Source organism: Papaver somniferum, chromosome 9, assembly GCF_003573695.1.
Source record: "Papaver somniferum cultivar HN1 chromosome 9, ASM357369v1, whole genome shotgun sequence".
Taxonomy (NCBI): Eukaryota; Viridiplantae; Streptophyta; class Magnoliopsida; order Ranunculales; family Papaveraceae; genus Papaver; species Papaver somniferum.
The window spans coordinates 12479400-12496537 of NC_039366.1; the positions used below are offsets into that span (position 1 = coordinate 12479400).

Genomic DNA, 17138 nt, shown 5'->3' on the forward strand with positions numbered 1-17138 from the left:
GCAATGATTTGTAGTAGGGTTAGACTAGATGCACACCACTTTTACCAACTTTTCTATACAGTGTTTACTTTCCCTCCCATTGGACACCAAGTCATGTTCAAAGCAAGATCATCCACTGAATTTACATCATACATCATTTGTACAGAACACAGCCAATAAATCCTAGACTGTAGCTTTTCACATATCTCAGTGATCAATCGTCTTAGTCTGTAGCTTTTCACATATCTCAATGATCAATTGTCTGTAAAACGATTCAACACTCAACATAACTATAATAAACTAATTACCCTTTACTTGCTTAAAGAAAGATGCCACTTAAAAAGCAACACTTGCTTTGGGTTTTCGGAAAGAATTATGACCCTGGCAATAACCAACAACTGATCATATAGGTGTCTAGGTGTCTACTGTCCAGTTCTATCTAATTATAATTATATGAAGCTAAAAGATAATAAGAAACCATGGATCAGACAAACTAAACACACTTTCATCTAAATAGTTAAGAACTTCAAAATAAACATTCCAAAACATTCATATTTCTCCTTCTACAATTGGCGTCTAACAACACTCCAGTCAACTTGAAATGAAACAAAACCAAAACATATTGAATAGAAAGTAATCCAAAAGTTATGAGAAACAAGAAAAGCTTCTCAACTATAACCCCAGCATCAAAATTCCGAATCCCATCCTCGATAAAACTTCTTTGCTCAATAAAAGAAACCAAGTACTTTACCACCAACGTTCTTCCTCCTTGCCTCTTCATGGTCCATGATACCAGCAGATGTAGTAAGCACGATGTAACCAAACTGCAAAATTACCAAGTCAATGGCATAAGAAAGGATAACAAGAATTGCATTATAAATTGCGTGTTTTTGTTTATGAAGATAGACCCTAAACATCATTGACACACATATTAAAGGCAAATTCAGTGGTCTCACCCCCAAGGCATAGAATCGTCTATCACGCATCTACTGCCTATGAAGGATTTATTTTCCTGTAGTTTGTCTAGTGTATTGTAATTGTCACCAGTATGAGTCTGGGAGTGTTGCTTCTGATAGAAAAGAAAACAAAAGAGCTGAAACTAACCTGTCTAGAAGGCAACAACCTTGCAGTCCATGGCTCAATCTCCTTCACACCAACATCAAAACGGGGACTGATAACACCACACTTGTTGAGTCTACCATTCAGTTCAACAACAATTTTGCCTGACCTGTGGTCATCAACGTACTCAAACTCACCAATGTAACCTACCAAAAAGATCAAAATAGCATATAAATCAAATTAGATAAGAGACACAGGATAACCATAACTAATTAATACAAATGGTGAAAGAAAGTGAGTTCGCTTACCATGCTTCTGCATAACCATGAGGAACTTGATGATAACTTTTGAAGAAGGCCTGATCATGACCTGTCTCTTTCCTCGCTTCTCAGCATTGTACATGCTTTTAAGAGCATCATTTAAAACACTGATCCTCACCATCCTTGCTAATCTTCTTTACTGCAATGTAACAGACACATATAAGAGACCGTCCAAATGGCCACTGAATCAAAAGATACACAGAACAAATAAGATAAAGAGCCAAACGTACAATCATGTCAATCAAACATGCATCAGACAATATCATCAACATACTACAGGGCAGAGGGATGTGGGAAAATGCCCATTTTCAAACAAACAAAAAGACAGATCCTTCTTCAACAAAATCAACAGTAAAAAGAGCTGAAAAAACAACAAGAATACAAATTCAGTCCCAAAATTACAATCTCAACCTTTAAGTACAATTAGGCACAAATGACTAGCCAAGTCTACCTTCTACACTGGTCTACTCAACATTTGAGTATCATGGAAACTTAAATGGACAACTAGGACTAACATTTTAAGATGATTAAGTCCAACAATTTCATAAAAATGACAATTGATGACAACTTCAAAGAAAACACAACATCTTCATCCGTAACCCACAAAATAGAAAACACAGAACAAACAAAACCCAACCCAACCCAAACAACACCATTTACACTCAATCTAGTCCACACAAACATCAAATCTTCATCATGAATCCGTCTATATCTCAACATAAATCTGAAAACCCATCACTCAAATAACAAACAAAATCTAACAAATCAACCCCAATCAGCCTTAAACAACATCATCTCAAGAACAACGAGACAAATCAAAGGGTTTCATTGAAATCGCAACAAACAGATAAGGAAGATGGGAAAACCCTTAACCTAGCAAACAATAAAACAGATGGAGAATAATCGAAACCATGATTCTCATTTGAGGGAGAGATCAGAGAGTTTCTTTTTACCTTCTGGTAGAACCCTTCTTCTTCTTCTTGCGCTGCTGCTGCGGCTGTTAGCTCTGGGAGTCTGAAGTGCTAGAGAGAAAAAATTAGGGTTTTGATAAATCCTTAGATTTAAAGGGAGATATAAATATGTTTTGATTACCAAACTACCCTTCTGCTTTTGAGTTCATAAATGCCGAGACTACCCTTAGCTAGAAATTTGGGCTGAAATATCCAATGCGATAAGGTTACATTTGATGGGCACGAACCAGTGTTGGTGACTTGGTGGTGAAGGTCAAAGTTCCTATCCAACAATTTTACCACGAGCAGGGCAGAGCAAGTAAGGGCGTGCGGGGCAACTGCCCCTCTTTCCACCTAAGCCTAAAATTTTAAATAACCGAGGGCGGAGAGGCGTCTGCAGTTCATATTTAGAGAGACCAAATTCTACAGGACGAAAAACTGAAAGAAAAAGCTAGAACTATGGGGATGACGCTAAATTAGCCAACTAAAAAACAAGACCGGCTACAGATAGCAGCAAAATACCATTCATTGAACATTACCAGATCATGTTTATCATCTTCAAAAAAGTATAACTGTTGATTTCAATCTCATTTATAACCATTTCTGGTGAATTAACAACTATCAGCTATCTAAAACACAGCTTAAAATGCTTCAAAAAAAAAAAAAAAAAAAAACAACTTAAAAACGTAACACATAATGTAATTGCTGCAGTATTTTAAACTGAAGAGGTAGACTGATTAGTTATTGGTCCTGTAAAGCCTGCAGCATCAGCAACCGCCATCTCGTCAGTTTTGAAAGAAGTGAATTGTTGGCTGCAAAATAAAAAGATCTTTTTAGTGTTACAAGATCTGGGGGGTTGAATATTTTACCAAAATAAAATCACAGGGGGGCTAAACATCGATATCTAATAGGAAATCATTGAAATGAAACATCAATACAATGCTTATGTAGTGGTGCCAGGTGCCAAGTGCCAGCATATGGTGTTAATATCGATTAACATCGGTAGCCAGTATGGTTCAGTCCTAACTAGACAATTAACAATGGATTATTCGAATTGGATTAGTGTGTCGTCTATCAAGGCCACCTGAAATAAAAGGACACCAAAAGCATCATTTAAACATTTGAGTCTAATAACAAATCTAACTGTTCAGAAAGCAAAAAACAACGAGTAGGAAAACAAAGTATAGTATGGTCCTGTCTGGTAATTGCACATTGAAGATACATGTGTATTGAAGCCCTTTTCCATAATTTTGGAGGTCCCCTATATTTAGTGACTTGTTTCCTTGAACAGAAATCTCCAGATTGTGATATTACAGAATTTAAGCAACCAAGAAAAAAATGACAACTGACGACCCTTAAATGTGGACCAGAGCAGAGGGGTTAGATAAGTTACGTCATATAGTGCATAGATAGAAGCTTGGTGTAAAATATTGAAGGTCACAGTTGACAGGCGAGAGCGGAGTGAAACCTTCACGGATGAATCAGAAAAGGTGACCTTTGCCTCCGTCCATGACTTGTTAGGGTGAAAATGGGAAACACAACTTGGTATCTAGTGTCTGAAATTGCAATTTATACCCCAGAGAATGCCAAGGCCTAAGGACAACGCAAATCTGTAAACATCATTAAGATGTAACATGACTAAACCATATGCCAACTTAACTACGAGAATCCTTGATAAGCACAATAAAGCACTACATTGTGGCACCAGATCATACCCCTTAGGCCTTAGGGTTTGTTCAACACTCCAAGCTCAAAGGACTGAACAAGGTTGTGAAAGGGAACCTAAAGCACACTGAGGTTATGAAAAGTTTTAGCTATGCTTTTGTAATTACTGAACAAGAGTGTTCTTGTTACTTATGTGCTCAGCCATCTCCATCACCAATTCATGTTTTGTTCCTTAGAGACGTTCTGATTAGTGAATAATAAAAGACGAATAAACAGCTGATGAACATACTGACACTGCCATGTACATGCATAGTTGATTCTTTTAGTTTCAACTCAAGGACACTACTATTGATATGGCTAGGACTCCTAATCCGTACACTCCATCTAAGTCTTGCATGACTCATCTGATTATATACAGGCGCAGATGCCCTTGGTTATGTTACTCTAAAAATCTACTCTTTCAAGTACATAAAGAATGTATCAAAAGCATGTTCTGTATTAACAGTTTATAGAGACAGGACTCGCTCAATCCCATGAAAAACAAACTGCCATAAACATAAGGAAACAACCAAGCGTACATAATTCATATCTAAGTAGGATCTTCTCTAACAAGCAGTATAGAGAACACAACATAGTTCCATAGGCATAAACCAATGATTTGTAACAGTTAGACCATAAACAGCTGACAGTCAGGTCTCAGTATCAATTAACCCACTAGGTAGTATAACAGTTAACATCAATTAACTCACTAGCAACATGTAGTATAAACTATAGTAATATCCCTAAAAAGCATACTCATGAACTTTAGATTGCCACGCATATAAACTGAAAATTTTCAAATAAAACTAAGCAAGTTCATGATATATGTTCACATGAAAGTTGATAACTAACCTCCTCGAGAGATGAGCCACTCTATATAAACCTGAAATTCATTCTCATGTTCTACTTTCGACGTTTCTTGGGGAGTCGGCATCCGTTATGTGGAAGGTTGGTGACATCCTGTACGTTTATAATTTGATATTTGGGTCCTAATGCTTCTCTCAATCGCAAGACAGCTTCTTTCTTTTTCCTGAAATTAGTAAACCCTTTGACTCTTACTACAACTGTATTCGCCTTGATATTTCTACCATCGTCATCTTCTGTTGCATCAACTCTTTTTAATCCAGTGAATCCAGTTCGTCCTCTAGGTGGGTTTGTAAATTGAAATTTATTATCCATCCTAGGACCTCTGGACGGCGAAGAAGATTGACCAAAAACATCTGCAGTTCAAATGACATAAACCCAATAAATCATTAAATCAGAAACTGACAACAGAAAGTGAGTATTATGAAGTATTTGCTTACTACTAATTGTACCTGATAAACCTAGATTAGGAGAGGAATCACGACGGAGACGAGAGAAGGAATCAGAGAGAGAAGATGATGTTCTATCAATAACATCATTTTCTTCAACGAAATTAGGCAATCGAGTGTTGCTGCGATCATTGAGGAAACGTATTGAAGATGGAATTCCAATCTTCCTAGCAGCAACAAGTGAACCAATTGGGTGATGATGATGAAGAAGATTACTAGTTTTCTTTAGAAAAGCCATCGCCATTGATTGATTTTACCCCTAATTCCCAAATGAGTAAAGAAGAGACCAGAGTCAGGATTACAACAAACCACCGAGTAGCATAGAAATGAATCTAGCCTAGCTCCCTTCTTGAAGGAAGTTAATGCTATAAAAAGCAAAAAACATGAACTTCAATCTGCTGATATATGATATATCTAGTTCAAAATCAATTAAGCATGATTTTCTCAAATGCATATATTGCTCAATACACACTTATATCCACCTTGTTTTATCGATATCACGGCCTAGTCAACATTTACTTATCATGGCAACTTCAAAGGAACAAGAATAATAAAATAAAATAAAAACATTATTGCTAAAAGGGAAGAGACTTCGCTCAAGAAATTGTTGCAGAGTTCTGAAATTAAACCAAAATAGAAACCTAAATCAATAAAAGAACTAAGAAAAATTCAATCCAAATCTTAGGGTAGGCAGTGAATCAAACGAAATGTGTCCCCTCAGAGAGTTGTGGGATAAACAAAAACTTCAATTCACTAAACCCAAATGAATATCTCAGAACTACCACGATTGTTAATAATCCCTATGAACTCAACAATTTCAATCTTTAAAATAAAAACCCAAATAAATAAATGATTTGAATTACAAAAACCCTAAACAAACTATGAAAAAATCTGGAAGAAAATCTGATGCTCAGATATCAATGGTTTTCTTTTCCCTGACCTTCCACAAAGTAAAGTCTCATAATGAGCTGGGATTGCATAAAAACAATCATCATTGCATCGAAATCAATACAAAAACCCTAGAAATGTATCATTGAGAAAACCCAACACAACAAGATTACCATTCATATTGATATCCACACAACAATCAAACAACAAGAGAGACCGTAATTCTAATTTTGACGGAGAAAAGGGAGGTCATACCTTATGTGAGATCCGTTCTTCCTCCTCTGCCACTGCGCGGCTCCTTCTACTACCGAGTGAATTGAGTGAGAGTCTCGGGGTGCTAAAAGGAAGAAAAGTGGGGCGTAAACATAAATCCGGGCCCTGTGGTTTGATCACTCCACGAGAGGTGAGAAAACACATCGGACTGGTGATCTGGTAGCTAAGACCGCTTTTGATCCTCCTCTTCCGGGCAAGGCCGGTTCCTACGGGGGTGGCTAATTATGACATGGCTGCAAGTGACGCGCGTTACAGAGTTGCAGGCCAAGTCTGTGTACAATCAGAATGGTGCAACACCGCGTAGACTGTCAAGTGCTAAGAATGGCAGAACCCCGCAAGACCAATGAAGTGCAAGAGTAACACTACATTGTAAATACATTTGACTAAGTAATGAAGTTGGTTGGCTGACACGATGAAGCTTCATTGAGAGAAAGGCAAGACAAGGCCAAAGTTGCAAGGTGTAACATGCAACATGCGATGTTGGCATGTCCGTGGAATTGAGTTGGCCCAAACTCAAGGATAATGCAAGAAGGTAAAATAGGCCAAGGGTTGGTCTATGCATTAGTTCAAGACTGGTCAAAGCTTGAACAATGCAAACAAGCTAGTAATGCAAGAGTGGCATTACTATTGTCAAACAGATTGGCTAAATAAAGCATATGGCGCCAGATAACCAGACTGAGCTAAGGAGTTGGCCTTGATGATTGAAGCACAAGAATTGTGCTTTCATTAGCTTAGAGAAATAAGCATGCACGACCAAGGTGGCTAAGCAGTGGAACAAGACAGGATTCGGTAAAGCATAACAGTTGTGCAATATGACTCAATTGGCGGTTAGGAGTTGGTTACGTGCTTTACAAGCATGTCAAATGTGTTAAACAAGAAAGAACGGTTATAAAAGTAGTTTATAACCATTTGTGAGTGTTCATAACCACTAAGAACATGTGTGGCACCTGTTGGCATGACAACTCAAAATGTGGCAGTTGAAGTTGGCGATTATGGAAACTACTTGGACACTTGGCTGTTCAAGGCTTGTGCATCGGTTGCACAAAATTTTTGGCCCGATCCTAATTAGTATAAATAACCTATTTCATCAATGCTCTTCATTTTCTTAATTTTCATCAATATTATGATTTATCAACATGTACCTTTGTCTAATAGCATTCGAAGTATTAGCAAGAATCATTATTAAGTGATAAAGACAGACGGTAAATGGTTGGAACACAGCAGCTTAGTTTCTCTCCGGTAGTAAAACAGAGTAATCTACAATCACATAATTTCGTGCCAAAATTTTCTTTAGATGGATCGAATTACATTATTTATCTGTATAAAACCAATAATTCCAAGTGCAGCAGAATCAACGAATCTCCAATATGGAAACCACCATTTCTCTTTTCTAATAAACAAAACAATGAATAGACCCCAAAACCCGACTACAAATCCCAATGCAACAATAGCACATAGCAACAATTTCTGTTTTGCATCTTCTTGATCATCTTGATAACTTTGGGTAGATGTAGTATCATTAATATTGCTTTTTTGTTCACCGTCGCAAATGTTTGCTGTAGGAAAGCCACACAAGAAACTGTTGTTGGCGTATGCCGAACCATCCCCGCTTAACGTATCAAAGTGAGGTCCTCTAGGGATCTGGCCACTTAAGTTCAAATACCCAAGAGAGTCCATTGATACTAAAGATTGGGGGATTTGCCCAGTCAGTTCGTTGAAACTCAAATCTAGGGATTCTAAACCGCTGATGCCTCCAATACCCCGTGGGATGATACCAGAAAAGCGATTATGCGATAGATTAAGTATCATTAGCCCTTTCAGTAGACCGATTTCTTCAGGGATATACCCCTCAAGAGCGTTGCAAGAGATATCGAATCCAGAATAAAATAAGTATGGTCTATTATACTGCATCAACAACCTTTCGTTCACCGTCCGCAATTGCCTTTCAACATATACGGGATAACTACCTCCCATATCTTTTTGCACAAAATTGGTCAAAAAGACCAATTGCAATAAATCCTTGGTGAAATATATTCTTAAGTTTGGATACTGTTCATATAGCCAAAAAACAGAAAAATACTGTTTATTTAGCCAAAATGGATATTTCACTCAGAATCTTTTTTATTAATTAATTGGAACAGACCAATATATCCCTATCTTCTACAAATGTTTACTGGGTTGTTTAAGAACAGAGTACAACAACAAAAAACAAAAAAACGGAGTACAAAAAAAATAAAATAATTAATTGCTCTGTTTTTGCTCTATTTTACGACTTAATTGCAAGCAAAACAGAGTACTAAATCAGAGCAAAAAACAGAGTACATAAAACAAAGTAAAAAACAGAGTATGTAACACAGATACACACATAAAACAGAGTACATAAAAAAGAGTAAAAAACAGAGCTTGTACAACAAGCTAACATGAAAACTACGACGATACCCATAATCACTTCTAGATACCCATAATCACTTCCAGATACATGGTTATACACTTAAATTATCTCCTCTAATCGATTCTTCAAATACACTGAAAAAAAAACGAGTTCATACACAGTCAATAACTCCTGTGGTTGACCTGATATGATTAGGATACATATGAAATTAGCTTTCTGATAACAAGATAAAAGGTTGTGGAAACATATATTTTACCCTCAGAAAATTTTGAAAGAATTTTCAGTAAAAGTGCTCCCTGGCCAGCCTGCAGATAATTAGTGAATCAACGGTCAGTGGAACTACTCGGATTCGATCAAATTGCAAGACATTTAAAATGCAACCCATTCAAAAGGAAAATTTAATACATACTTTTGATTATGTTATTTCCCCATAGCTAGCATGCTCCTTCGCCACGGCCACTGGTGAAGAAATTATGCGTGACTTCAACTTTGGAAGTGTTGTTTTAATATGTTGCACTAAAATCTACAAGTAACCGATTGATAAGCATAAGGTATAAATTGGGATTGAAACAGAACTAAAAGATGTCAAGAACCTGATATGTACAAGTTCAGATGCACTAAGACTAGCACTATGAAACTGCTGCACTATAAAATGAGATTGCTGGTTAGTAAACACACTACTACTACTACTTAAACACGTACTCACACATTAAACCTGGATGAAACCAGTTTCATCCTAGTTTAAAAGTGCTGAAACAATATACACCAAAAATTAAACCTAAATAGAACTGATATCACCCTAGTTTTTACTATACTAAACCTGGATGAAAACCATTTTCATCCTAGTTTAAACATGCTGAAATTATATACAACACAAACTAAATCTAAATGAAACTGGTTTCATCCTAGTTTATATTATATTAGACCCAGATGAAACTGGTTTTCATCCTAGTATAAAGATGCTGAAAAATATACACCACAAATTAAACCTAGATGAAACTGGTTTTCATCCTAGTATAAAGATACTTAATTACATCAAATAACATGGAAACTAGGACGCGGACAAATAACATGAAAACCAGTTACATCCTATTTTTATGCTAGATGAAAACCCGTTACATCCTCCTTATTATCATCTTTATTAAAACTTCAAATATGCATGTATCATATGAAAACCAGTTACATCCTATCTTAGTTCTATATGAAAACCAGTTACATCGTTAACCATTTAGCCATAAAAACACACTTGGGCATTTCTTACAAACACTTGTTGCGGCACGACTTCGATAACCAGATGCAAACCATACAATACACATAACCAGATGCAAACCATTTTCATTCACAACATAAACTTTAAATTCATTACAATAACCAACTAAAATCCAGTTACACTAAATTTGAAATCAATTACAATCAAAAACACAATTAAGGTTAAGAAATTTACCAATTGATTAATGGCATTTCAACTAATTTGAATCCAACCAAAAATTCCCCAATCACATCACATCTTTGCTGATTTCAACATTACCCCATCCTACCAGCATAAAGTGAAGATGAGAAATAGAATATCGATGAAGAAATTTACTTCCAGAGGAGGCGCCGTTGAAACTCATCATGACAGAAAGAAATCAGAAATTAGATCCAGAATTGAAAGATAAATAGGTATTTATGATTAGGGTTTCTTAGGGTAAAGTCTTTTAACATCTTTTCCAAGGGGATTCAACCAGAAGATATTGAATTGAGAAAAGGTCATACAACACCGGGAGTTTTCAGAAAATAAAAAATCCTAAATCAAACATGCAATTAATAAGTAGTCAATTCTCGTTTAACGAATTCAAATCAAACATAAGAACCCTAACGCTATACCGCCTTTACCCAAAATCAGATGAATTACCTCTTGTTGTTAGTTTCCAAAATAAACAAAGACGTCGAGTGGTCATGGTGTCGCTGTGAATTGGTTGTGGTGGTGTTTCTGTGAAGAATGAAGAAGAAGGATACGTTGCAGACGCTGATGGAGAGAGAGATGGTAATGGTTTTTTTAGATCTGGTTATGTGGAGGCGGAGAAGACGAGAAGAAATGTTAAGTAGCAGAGATAGAAAGGGTAGTTTAGTCTCTCCACACTAAAAAGATTCAATTGGCTATTTGACCCAGGCCGAATCCTAACTGTCTATATGGCCCATAAAACTCCCTTTTTTGGCTATATAGCCCATTTTCTGATCTTTTTGTTCACTTAGCATATCTGAATTTCCTATTTGCCTCGGAATTATCCCTGTAAGATTGTTTTTCGATAAATCTAATATTTGGAGATTCTGACAATAACTAATCTCGTCAGGGATTGTTCCTTGGAATTTGTTGGACCTTAAAGAAATGATCTTAAGAACATTGTATGAACCAAACTCAGTGGGTATACTCCCTCTGAAATTGTTATTTGCTAAACTCAGAACTTCCAGGTCTGCAAATATACTGAAGAAGTTGAAAACAAGAGTACCATCAAGAAAGTTGTCTTGCAGTTGAAGATACCTTAATGATTTTACTTGTTCAAGCTCATTTGGAATATGTCCGGTGAGATTGTTTTTGCCCAGGTTCAGAGATAGAAGTTTTGAGCAATTCCCTATACTAGAAGGTATAATTCCAGATAATCTGTTATGGGACAGATCAATAAATAAAGTAGTAAATTCGGAATCTTTTGAGCAAACACTGCCTTCAATAAAGTTTTCCTTCACATCAAAGACACTAAGGTGTTTGAGCTTATAAAGGCAATTTGGTATGGTTCCTGTTACGTTATTACCACTTAAAATAAGACGTCGAAGAGAAAACATCTCGCAGATTGATTTTGGTATGAAACCTTGGAAATTGTTAAAAGAAAAGTCAAGAGAGTCTAGGGATTTTAGACTAGAGATTGATGAATGGATATAGCCTTTTATGCTGTTTCCATAGAGTTCTAAAGACCGCAACTGAGAAAGGTTATAAATTGAGAAGGGTAGAGTTCCTTGAATTAAGCAGGATGAGGCAGGAAGACTGACCAAAACGGTGCATTTGAAATGGTACTCGGAATGGATCCACTTACATTAGTATCTGATATAACAAGAGTTTTAAGCTTAGGCCATTGATGTTTGAACATCCTAGTTAGATCAGGATGAAGATCATAATTCCCACTCAAATCAAGCTCTTTAAGTTGAGGAAGATAAGGAACAGAACCTTGTAGTCCACACCGAGATAAGTCCAGAATAGAAAGTGAAGTTAAATTCAAAAATTGCATTAGGAATGGGGATTTAATTAAGGTGATTCTATTCAGAATATGTGGCCTTGGTTAGATTAATACCACTTAACCTTAACACTTGGAGACTTACCAACCCTTTTACCCATTTTGTTGATGATAATCCTAAGCATGAGGTATAATAATTGTCCTCAAAGCAAGATAAATCGGGGTATCGTAGAGAAGTTAGGTTGGCAAATTGAATGGAAATTGATTCTGTGAAGTTCGAGTAGGAGAGATCAAGATGAGCAAGTCTGGTTAGATCAGAAAAGTATAGTGGGATTTGCGATTCCTGAAAATCGTTGTACCCGAGATCAAGATACTCCAAATAAGTAATGTTAGAGAGCGAAGGAGAGAGTTTACCATGTAGTGCAGTATTTGGACACATACCGCCAACACCTTCACGGTAGTGAATTTCATGCTCTGTATTTCTCAAATCAATTGACATGACATGAAAGGTGTCACTGGAACATCTAATTCCACGCCAGTGGCAACAGTTCGCATGGTGGCTTCCTTCTTGCCATGAAGATAAACGGTTTGAAGGGTCACGGAGAGATAATTTGAAATCTAAGAGTGCTCTTCGCTCAAATTCATGACATCCATGACTGGCTAGTGGGAAATAAGTGATGACGATCAATAAAAAGAAGAAGCAGGAATGAAGAGAAAATGAAGTAATTTGAGTTTTATTACTGAACGAATTCATGGCTAGTTTTGAACAATCTTAAATTAAACTTTTTCAATTATATACTCAAGTTTTTGCTTTGATCAAATGAATGTGCAGAGAATGGAGAATTTTTTTGATGGGGGCGTTTTTTGAAGGGGATATGGGGACCAATGATATATCTACACGTGCACTTGATATTAATGAATTATGTTTCCAAAAATGACAATACCAATTAAGAAATAAATTTTCTCTCCAAAAATACACTTCTTTCATATTTTTGAAAACATAATTCATTACTATCAAGTGCACGTATCAACATATCATTGGTATCCATGTCCCCTTCAAAAAACGCCTCCATCAAAAAATTTCTCTAAAGAATGGTTTAGATATAGATTGGTCTTCATAGCATTTCATAACATTGTCCTAGAGCTTGACTTCGAGAATCACATGTTTTTTTGTTTTTGTCTTTTGACGATCACCGAGAATCACAAATAGCTAGTTTTTTTTTTTTTCTGTGGGTAGGCCCCAACATATTGACGTTAACTCGTTAAGTGTCCTTCATGTCAGGTATTTATGATTTAGGCTTAGTCCTATGAGTTAGATATCTAGCTGCTAGATTGGCCATGCACGTCATCCTGAGCAACCTCCTATGGTATTGCTAATCTAGCAGCGAAACGCTGAATAAAACAGCGCTAAACGCCGAATGGTTCGGCGCTACATAATTTTATTTTTTTATAAACTAATCTCTCTCTCCACCTTTTTCCTCTCTCTCCAATTTTTCCTCTCTCTCCTTTTTTCCCTCCCTCCATCACGTTCTTCCTCTTTTTCCCCTCTCTCTTTTCCTCTTTTTCTTCTCTCTCCATCACATTCTCTCAAAAATTAGTAAAATATATAGAGCGCCGAATGGTTCGGTGTTTATGTCACTTTTTGAGCGCCGCACGGTTCAGCGTTTCAATCTCGCTGATAGTTGGACTGCGAGCACTTATTAGGTGAGAGAACTATCAACTATCACTATTAATTTTTTCCAACACTTTTTTCTTGATTTGCAACACTTTTTGGCCAATCTAGCACTCCAATCTGGCTCATAGGAGTTAGCCTTATACCATGTTCGATGAAATTTCATATAAAACTTACATGTGCACTATGAAAAATTCGAGGACATTTCATTATAAGACTTACATGTGCACTATGAAAAACAATCGGTTTGTATTTGTACAACATCGGTTTAGTCGTTTAGAACCCGTAAAATTAAGTTCGATTGAAGAACTAAGTAAAATTTGCGAGCGGCATATCTTCTTCGTTCTGTATCCGATTTGTGTGTTCTAGTAGCATATATCACATAACAAGCCCTTAACCCGGTGCATATACAGCGGGCGCTACTTATTTGAAGTGACACACATGGGAACATTGGCAAAACACAGTTTTACAATGTATATAGTAAATAACCAAACTATTAATATGCTTTGATATATTTTGTGTGTGGATAATAGTGAAATGGTGAATTTTCTCCGCAATCAAGTGTGAAAAATGTTTATTCATGCAGACACCACGTATATATACATGGGCCACGAAAGCTCCCCAAATATCGTGCAATCCTAATAATAAAATTGTAACACGTAGGAAAATGGGTCATTTGTCCAAATATTTTTAAATCACGGTTCAAATGGACGAGTAAAAAATAGTTTGGGTGAAATGGCCAAAAGAAAATAGTAAGGATGAAACTGGTTTCATCCTAGCTTAAATTTAAAAGACAGTAAGGATGAAACTGGATACATCCTGTGTAAATTAAAAATAAGAAAAGATATTTGAAAATGGGCACGATGAAATTGGTTACATCCTTCCTATTTTTACATTTTTGTCCATTTAAACAGTATCAAAATCTAACTGTCCATTTCACCCAGAAATTGTTGATTTTGGTCTTTTTAACCAATTTTGTGTATAGGTAAGTAAAGCCAAGTCATAAGTGGACTTATAGATTTTTTTAATTTTTTTTTACACAGATAAGTGGACTTTAATTAGCTCATAAGAATTGTACTCATTTATCCAACCGACCAAAACACCTATCATCTCCAAGTGATGCACCCACAATGACCACCGAATTCTAATCACCTATACAGTTTGGTCATAATGTGGTTATAAGTGGATTTAGCTCATATCAAGTCCATTTCTTATTAAACTCTCATCCGACTCGTATTCTAAGAAGCCAACGTCCACCCAAGAGTCTAGAAATGTCGACACCATTAGCTTTGTTTTCGAGTCTTTCCATATAACAGAACTCATAGGATTAAATGAAATATTTTGGATATATTTTTACTTTCATGATGGTTATATGATCTTTCTGTTTGCAGTTGCTTTTCTGACAAGAAATACGTGATTGCAGGATGCATGGGCGCCCAAGGTTAATCTTATTGTTGTCTGTTTCAAGCCTGCGAGACTAATAATAATTTGATGCCTCAACTGACTAGCTATCCTCGTGTCCTGCGTCCTGGTAAACCATTCTCCTATTTCTGAAATGCTGAAGGCATGCTCATAGTCATAACCCCGAATGATTGAATTCACAAAGAATGCTAGGGTCGAAATTGTAAGATAGTAGTACCAGTTTAACAGCGACGACAGATAAATAAAGCAAACAAACTTATATTAAAGTAAAAAGAACGGAATTCTAGATTAATTTAATTAAGTCTCTAGAAATACATTGAAAGTAAATGCTAGAGCATGCACTGATGACTGATGCACCTAAACCAATTGTTAAGTGTACGTCAAGGGTGCACAACGAAACATAACATCGATCATGGTCTTGCTTGTTTTGGATACAATTCTTCCGTCTTTTAACATCTCTTCTTTCAGTTGTAGGGATTGTTGTAGATAATTGTAACCCGTAAACATCATCTAATTTGCCAAAACCCTTAAAAGTAACTTGTAACTCTGGTTTCTACAAATCTTTCAAAGAAGTAACATTAGTTTCTCCCAAATCTTTCAAAGAAGCAATGCTATGCCTGTGAGGAACTGCGTCAATGGAATAAGCCTTATCATCATCCCAAAGTTCGTTTAAGGTTGAAGTTTTAGGGTCATAGCAACAGAGTCTATAGCCAAAAGGTGAATAGCGTTTGTACCACAATAAAATGTCATTCCTGGTTGTGATTCCCAATCGTATTATTCCTGATTTCTCTTCCCGCTGTATGCTCAACTCCTTAATCCAGTCTAACGAACTTTCGCTCTGGTTGTTTAGTTTCGGGCCGCCGGTGCTAATATTATTTTTCTTGTATACACATATGTCAGTACTGCCGGAAACTTTACAGTTTGTATGAACCAAGTACAAATGATTATTCCCTCCAAGCAACTTGAGTGGACAAATAAAAGTTGGAATTTCAAAATCTTTATAATTTAATAAACCTGGCAATGGAATGTAATCGAACGTCTCACCTTCCAAATTAAAGGCCACAATCTCACATTCTTGTAATCGAACCAAAACAGGATCACTTACGTATAACCAGTACAGTACTCCATTTGCATAGATGCCTGAAAAACAAACAAATCTACATCTTTTATAACGATCGATAAATCCAATGTATCTCCACTCACCGCCAACAGTATATCCTTGAACATGTGCCTTATGTCCCTCCGCAGAAGGATTGTGATATATTGTCACAACCTTATATTCATTAGTTGAGGGACAATAGCCAAACCCACTTGATAAACGACCAGAGTAATTACGCCCTGTATTTGATATATCCCGGGGGAATTCGGAGTAATTAATCGGAAGAACCATAGATTCTCCGGTTAACGGGTTGCAGATTAGGGAAGGAATTGTGCCGGAACAAACCAAACCATTACAAGACCCAACCAAGCCGGTAGGTATGTTGCGAGGGTAGTAGTATTTGATATTTGCTTGATCATACACATCTGCGTAGAAAAGTTCTGTCCTAACCGGATTGCTTTTACCTTTTGCTCGGCTCCCACAATCTGCATGACAGGATTTGAAAAGGAAACCCTGCTTATCAGTTTTACAACGGAGGATTACTCTCCAAGTTGAGCATACACGTTTGGCATGTAAAGCTGGCTCAATTGGTAATTGAAGAAGTATGTTTTCTAAGATATCATCACTATGAAGATTCTCCATGATTGTTTCTGTTGCTGATTGATACTGAATTCTTCTGCTTCTTAATTTTCTAGAATTCTGCGTAGCGACAAGATAAGAAATTTAACAACCCCAGCTTGTATTTACACTTCTTATACCCTAAAACTTGTTACAAAATTCACGGTAGAGGACCCGTGCCGAAAATGCCCTGATGCACTTGTGGGTTTTTACTTAAGATCCAAACAATATGTGAGGACCTTT

General features: G+C 36.5%; 5 protein-coding genes and 1 pseudogene across 5 annotated transcripts; all 6 read right to left on the bottom strand.

Annotated features, from left to right (window-relative positions):
- Positions 1–463: 463 nt before the first annotated feature.
- On the bottom strand, positions 464–2396 carry LOC113307978 (40S ribosomal protein S15a). Its single transcript, XM_026556446.1, has 4 exons — positions 2312–2396; positions 1347–1497; positions 1084–1244; positions 464–803 (listed from the first exon to the last, which is right to left on the bottom strand). Exons 2-4 carry the CDS (start codon positions 1477–1479, stop codon positions 705–707), a joined length of 393 nt encoding a protein of 130 aa, XP_026412231.1. The 5' UTR covers positions 1480–1497; positions 2312–2396; the 3' UTR covers positions 464–704.
- A 420-nt stretch (positions 2397–2816) lies between these two features.
- LOC113309086 lies at positions 2817–6578 on the bottom strand. The gene is made up of 4 exons (XM_026557514.1): positions 6469–6578; positions 5329–5584; positions 4865–5232; positions 2817–3120 (listed from the first exon to the last, which is right to left on the bottom strand). Exons 2-3 carry the CDS (start codon positions 5567–5569, stop codon positions 4916–4918), a joined length of 558 nt encoding a protein of 185 aa, XP_026413299.1. The 5' UTR covers positions 5570–5584; positions 6469–6578; the 3' UTR covers positions 2817–3120; positions 4865–4915.
- Positions 6228–6330, bottom strand: LOC113314653 (annotated as a pseudogene).
- A 1198-nt stretch (positions 6579–7776) lies between the features above and the next one.
- Positions 7777–8460, bottom strand: LOC113311384 (receptor-like protein 35). Its single transcript, XM_026560222.1, has one exon. The coding sequence runs from the start codon at positions 8458–8460 to the stop codon at positions 7777–7779; it is 684 nt and encodes a 227-aa protein (XP_026416007.1).
- A 2578-nt stretch (positions 8461–11038) lies between these two features.
- LOC113311385 (receptor kinase-like protein Xa21) lies at positions 11039–12245 on the bottom strand. The gene is made up of 3 exons (XM_026560223.1): positions 12230–12245; positions 11947–12077; positions 11039–11833 (listed from the first exon to the last, which is right to left on the bottom strand). Exons 1-3 carry the CDS (start codon positions 12243–12245, stop codon positions 11039–11041), a joined length of 942 nt encoding a protein of 313 aa, XP_026416008.1.
- A 3486-nt stretch (positions 12246–15731) lies between these two features.
- On the bottom strand, positions 15732–16919 carry LOC113311386 (putative F-box protein At1g71320). Its single transcript, XM_026560225.1, has one exon. It carries the CDS (start codon positions 16917–16919, stop codon positions 15732–15734), a length of 1188 nt encoding a protein of 395 aa, XP_026416010.1.
- Between the last annotated feature and the right edge of the window lie 219 nt (positions 16920–17138).

Excerpts from the sequence above, each read along its gene's own strand:
- LOC113307978 (XM_026556446.1), bottom strand. The coding sequence starts at position 1,479 with ATGGTGAGGATCAGTGTTTTAAATGATGCTCTTAAAAGCATGTACAAT. Across the intron at positions 1,245-1,346 it reads CATGGTTATGCAGAAGCATG|GTTACATTGGTGAGTTTGAG; the intron begins GTAAGCGAACTC and ends TCTTTTTGGTAG. Across the intron at positions 804-1,083 it reads GGTTGTTGCCTTCTAGACAG|TTTGGTTACATCGTGCTTAC; the intron begins GTTAGTTTCAGC and ends GTAATTTTGCAG.
- LOC113309086 (XM_026557514.1), bottom strand. The coding sequence starts at position 5,569 with ATGGCGATGGCTTTTCTAAAGAAAACTAGTAATCTTCTTCATCATCAT. Across the intron at positions 5,233-5,328 it reads TCCTAATCTAGGTTTATCAG|ATGTTTTTGGTCAATCTTCT; the intron begins GTACAATTAGTA and ends TTTGAACTGCAG.
- LOC113311386 (XM_026560225.1), bottom strand. The coding sequence starts at position 16,919 with ATGGAGAATCTTCATAGTGATGATATCTTAGAAAACATACTTCTTCAA.
- LOC113311385 (XM_026560223.1), bottom strand. Across the intron at positions 11,834-11,946 it reads TTGTTATATCAGATACTAAT|TTGCGGTCTTTAGAACTCTA; the intron begins GTAAGTGGATCC and ends AACCTTTCTCAG.
- LOC113311384 (XM_026560222.1), bottom strand. The coding sequence starts at position 8,460 with ATGGGAGGTAGTTATCCCGTATATGTTGAAAGGCAATTGCGGACGGTG.